The following is a 5672-nucleotide window of genomic DNA, read 5'->3' on the forward strand; positions in this document are numbered from 1 at the left end:
CCAACTTACCATGTCTAGCCCTGCTTTTTATTCCGTGTTCTTTCATTCCAAGCAAGCTTGCTTACACTTGGAGTCAAGTCAACACACTCAAACACATGAAAAAAAGAAGAAAAAAGAAGAAAAAATAAGCCATATCTAGATTTTTCACAACATAATGAAAGTGTGTTTACTTATAGTCAACTCCTCTAGACTCTCTCTACCAACTTGCATGCTCAGCTTCAAGTAGCATATGTTCGTTTTACACTTTCTTTTTTTAAGAAAAAAAACACTTTTTTTAAAAGGAAAATAAACCTTAATGCCATTTTAAAGTTCTAAAGTTAGATTCTATAAGCTGGAAATTATACACCAAAAATTAATAGTAAAAATTTTTGAGGGAGTTATTTGGGAGGCTGTGCTTTTGTTGTCTGGATTGCTTGACAAATACCCCACATGGTTTCGAAGGACTCTTACAGCTGCAGAAGATACCTTCCCTCGTAATGTGGCTTTTCCCATGTTTAAGAGTGAGCGAGACTGGCTTTTGAGTTTGTGAGAGCACAATTACAATTACATAGAACTGAGCAAAAGCACTAACCTCCCAGGGCCCCCTTCTCTTTCTTGGTTTTTTTCTTCCTTTTACTTTCTCACATTATGTGTGTGGAATTAATGCATAGTCTTTAAAGTGAATTCCTTTTAGCCTTTCTTTGATATTCTTAGCTGTTATATCAAAATGGGTTTTGCTCATTTCTCAAATTTGAGATCTGGGTTCTGAAATTATTTTTCTTTCAAAGGTTCTTCATTTTTGTGTTACTTTTTCAGTTTGAGGTTCCAAATTCCAAACTTTAATGGCTCCAAGATTGGACTTTTCTAACTGGTGGGCAAAAGATACCCGGAAAGGAAACCCAGTGGTAGTCACAATGGAGAACCCAAATTTCTCAGTTGTGGAGATTGATGGTCCAGACTCTGCCTTCAGGCCTGTAGAGAAAAGTAGAGGCAAGAATGCAAAGCAAGTGACATGGGTTTTGCTTCTCAAGGCTAACCGTGCTGTCGGTTGTGTTGCTTGGCTAGCCACTGTGCTTTGGGCATTGCTTGGAGCTATCAAGAAGAGGCTGATCCATAGGCAGGGAGTAACCTTGGCAAGTGAGAAGTTGGGAAAGGGGAAATTGCTTTTTAGAGTGATTAGAGTGTTCCTAGTGACAGCCTTGGCAATCTTGGCCTTTGAGGTTGTTGCTTATTTGCAAGGCTGGCATTACTTCAACAATCCCAGTTTGCACATTCCCAAGACCTCTGATTTGGAAGGCGTGCTCCACATGGTCTATGTTGCTTGGTTGACATTCAGGGCTGATTACATTGCACCTCTAATTCAAGCACTCTCTAAATTCTGTGTTCTTCTATTCCTTATCCAATCAGCAGACCGTATGGTGCTTTGCCTAGGTTGCTTGTGGATAAAATACAAGAAGATTAAGCCCAGGATTGTGGGGGATCCCTTCAAGTCTGATGATTTGGAAGGGTCAGGCTATGACTATCCTATGGTTCTTGTTCAAATTCCAATGTGTAATGAGAAGGAGGTAAATAAAAAACTCAACTTTTTATCTCTCTCTTGCTTTCTTCTTACTTTTTTGGACAATATCTTTAGATTACTTAGCTTCTATCTAGTGGAAAATTCTGGATTTGGGAGTTGTTCTGCACTAGGCTCTAAGAGTTATATTGTTCTTCTTTTCTTTTCTTTTTTTTGAAGAGGAGTTATGTTGTTTTTGGGAATGGAATAATGTGAAATTTAATAAATTGTTGAGGGGTTTGTAATAGTCCGGAGTAATTTGCATGGTTCAGGTATGATGAAAGTCAGAAAGTGTTAAATATAAAAATAAAAATATGTGCCTTTGCCCAATAAAAATAAAAAATAAAACTATTGAGATATAATTCAGCAGTACTTAAAAAGGATTTGAGAATTGTGTCACAGTTCAGATCTGTTATTTTAGTTAGTGGAATTGAGGAAGTTACCCTTATAGCTGATATGTCTGATGAGGACATCAAAAATTAGTTCAAATATGTATAAATAATTATTGGCTTTATTTTGGTAGTTTTTTCTTGATGTTGATAATGTTGATATGTCTGATGAGGACATCAAAAATTAGTTCAAATATGTATAAATAATTTTTGGCTTTATTTTGGTAGATTTTTCTTGATGTTGATAATGTTTTTAATATTGACCTCAAGCAGGTTTATGAGCAGTCTATCTCTGCGGTATGCCAACTTGATTGGCCAAAGGACCGTATACTCATTCAAGTTCTTGACGATTCTGATGACGAGAGTATTCAATGGTTAATTAAGGCAGAGGTTACCAAATGGAGCCAAAGGGGCATCAACATAATCTATCGACATCGCTTGGTTAGAACCGGTTATAAAGCTGGGAATCTCAAGTCAGCGATGGGCTGTGATTATGTCAAGGGTTATGAGTTTGTTGCAATCTTTGACGCAGATTTCCAACCTAATCCTGATTTTCTGAAGCAAACTGTACCACATTTCAAGGTGGGAAAAGAATTATACACTTGTTAGTGAAATTCTTTGGTCAAAGTACTGCTCAGGAATTAATCTGTTTGTCTCTCTTACCTTGTATTGCAGGACAATCCTGAACTAGGTTTGGTTCAGGCTAGATGGTCTTTCGTGAACAAGGATGAGAACTTGTTGACTCGTCTCCAAAACATTAATTTGTGTTTCCACTTTGAGGTGGAACAGCAGGTTAATGGGGTGTTCCTTAATTTCTTTGGTTTCAATGGAACTGCTGGTGTTTGGAGAATTAAAGCCCTGGAGGAATCTGGAGGCTGGCTTGAAAGGACCACTGTTGAGGATATGGACATAGCTGTCCGAGCTCATCTCAATGGCTGGAAGTTTATCTTCAAAAAAAAAAAAAAAAAAAAAAAAAAAAAAAAAACTTTTAACTTCCACATAAAATACAACCTACAAAATAGGACCACACTTTGTTATCATTATCCTTTACATATCATTATATTATATTTTCTTTTCTTTTCTTTTCTTTGGTCAGTTTGATGGGAGTTTAATATTTTCTCTAATTAATGAATATTTTCAAAAGAGTGGGAATGATAGATATTGATTTGTCTTTTCTTTTTTTTTTTTTTTGCGGTTATCAGGTTTGACTCATTATTTTAGTGTATCTGTTCTAAGTGGTGCTCTCTTTTTCTCCTATTATTTTTGTATGTTGTTTTCCTTACATTTAAGCCTAACTCTCTCTTTTTCTTTTTCTTTTTTGTATTTTTTTTAGGGTGACATATCAAAAATTTTGTTAGATTGCATAGCATGCACATTAGATGAATTCGAATGAGTGAAGTGGTAGTCAATCTATCAAGTAGTTGTTAAAACCATTTTTTGTAAATATCCTACCTATATATGCCTATATTTATTAATTTGTATAACACTACTTTTTCAATTAATTGAAACTGTTACACTCTAGCTTATTTTTTCTCAATCACATCTCTTTCATATGAAGGTTAATATTGTTCTTTGTTGTGCCTTTCATTACACATTTATTTTAAAAAAAGAGAATACATTTATTTTTCTAAATTAAAGGAATGGTAACATTGACAGCCCTTCTTAGTTTATTTTTAAAAAAAAATTTAAGCATGCTAAAATGTAGTTATGGATATGTACTAAGTGCTTATCTTTTAGGATTAAATATAACTACATAATTGCCATTGATAAAATTGAATAATAAAAAATTCTGTGTTTACAACATGAGAATCTTTAGCATTTGAAATTTTTGTTATGGTTATGAATGTGTAATAACTAGCTACCTTTTAGGACTAAGTGGTTGCCTTTTAGGATTTTTTTTTTTTTTTTTTAAAAAAAAATTTGAAAACTCTCATTTTAAAAAAATGAATTAATTTTTTCATCACACCTCTAGGGATTTTATGATTGGAAAAATGTAATAATTCCAAATTATAGTAAATGTAAATCATTAACTGTGGGGCCCGTGGGCCTGATAGCCTCAGCCCATCATGTAGTAGGCCCAAGGCCGACGCCGAGGAAGACTGACCATCCAAGGCTAAGTTGGGGAAAGCCTCTTTTTTGACCCACGCCGAGGACCTCTTCGTCCTCGGCATACTAAGGATAATTTTGGGAAGGGACAAGCCCAGAGCAAGCTGCCACATTCCCACTTAATGCATTCACCTAACCCCTCTGGCCGCATTAATAGGGATATAACCCCTTAGCAGGGCAACGTTGATCAGAGTGAACCACTTGAGTACTGATAAGGCCTCTGATGAGACGGACGGCCAGAAGAAAGGTGAATGGATGATCAACAGATGGAAGAAGGAGATAGGAAGATGAAGACTATATAAGAAAAGCAAGTAAAATAAGATAAGGGGGGGGGGGGAAGGAAAAAAATTATGCATTCACTAACCTCTGGCCGCATTATGGGATAATAACCCCTTAGCAGGGCAACGTTGATCAGAGTAAACCACTTGAGTACTGATAAGGCCTCTGATGGGACGGACGGCCAGAAGAAAGGCGAATGGATGATCAACAGATGGAAGAAGGAGATAGGAAAATGAAGACTATATAAGAAAAGCAAGTAAAGTAAGATAGGGGGGAAAAAGGAGGAGAAGAAAAGGGGCTCCTCGGCCACGGGCCAAGGAGCATCCCCCCAGTTGTAAATAAACTCTAAGTATTTTTTAATGAAAGAGAGTTAATGCTTGGTGAACGACGGCCAACGCCTAAACCTTCAACCCATTCTCTACAAATTTATTGTTTGGGCTTGTTGGGCTGAAAACCCATTCATACTCAGGGTCATATCCAAATTGAGTCCCTACATTAATATAACAAAATAAACATATCTATTCTAATTACATAGAATAAATACTACTCCTACAATGTTAGTTCCACATGCACATATGCAACAATTGACACAAAAGTCATAAAAATAAATAAACAAATACTTGTGAATTCACTAAAATTAATCTTAACCATTTAAATTTCCTAACTCCTTTTAATGACATGTAATATATATTTTTTAAATTTATTATTATTCTAAATAAAAATTATATCTATATAGAGTTATAGATTTTATAAAAATAATCATATATTTCATTTAATATAAATAATTAATGCACAACTATAGATAATTAATATATGCACTTACTCTATATCTAATTCAATGAAATTTTGTTGAAGTAGAAGCCTAAATAAAGAGTGTAAGGACGCAATTTGAGTCCCTAGCCCAAGGAATGGATGGGTTTTGGCCCAAAAAACCCAATACAATGAATTTGTAGAGAGTGAATTGGAATATTAGGCTTTAATGAATTAGAAAATAAGTAAAGTGGATTCAGATAACAAGAAAATGAAGATAGACTGGTTTAATCTAAAGAAAATTGTCTTCGGCACAATCTGGGGAGATCAGTTATTATATCTTCCTTCTCAAGTTTAATTACAAGTTCAACTCTTGATTGCTACAGTGTTTTTCTCTTCATTCTCCGATTCCCTCCCCTTAGGGTCTTCTTTCTATTTTATACTATCCTTCTTCTTCATCTCTACCCTCCACGTGTAGATTAGATTGCTGGTGTTAATCATTGTCTTAACAACACCTTCTTAAAGTCTTTGAGAAGTAGCTGTAAGGCTGAAAGTTACTGTTCAAGTATCACTTCCTCATTAATGCAACCAGAGAGTTAGTTGCAAAGTATTTA

General features: G+C 35.1%; 1 protein-coding gene across 1 annotated transcript; it reads left to right on the forward strand.

Annotated features, from left to right (window-relative positions):
* Window positions 1-300: 300 nt before the first annotated feature.
* Window positions 301-2868, forward strand: LOC136064641 (probable xyloglucan glycosyltransferase 5; the record flags this gene model as incomplete). Its single annotated transcript, XM_065766614.1, has 3 exons — window positions 301-1544; window positions 2197-2505; window positions 2599-2868. Coding segments are annotated over exons 1-3 (1302 nt in total), but the record flags the coding sequence as incomplete, so codon positions are not given.
* Window positions 2869-5672: the final 2804 nt, after the last annotated feature.

Source organism: Quercus suber, unplaced genomic scaffold (genome assembly GCF_002906115.3).
Source record: "Quercus suber isolate HL8 unplaced genomic scaffold, Cork oak 2.0 scaffold_725, whole genome shotgun sequence".
NCBI lineage: Eukaryota > Viridiplantae > Streptophyta > Magnoliopsida > Fagales > Fagaceae > Quercus > Quercus suber.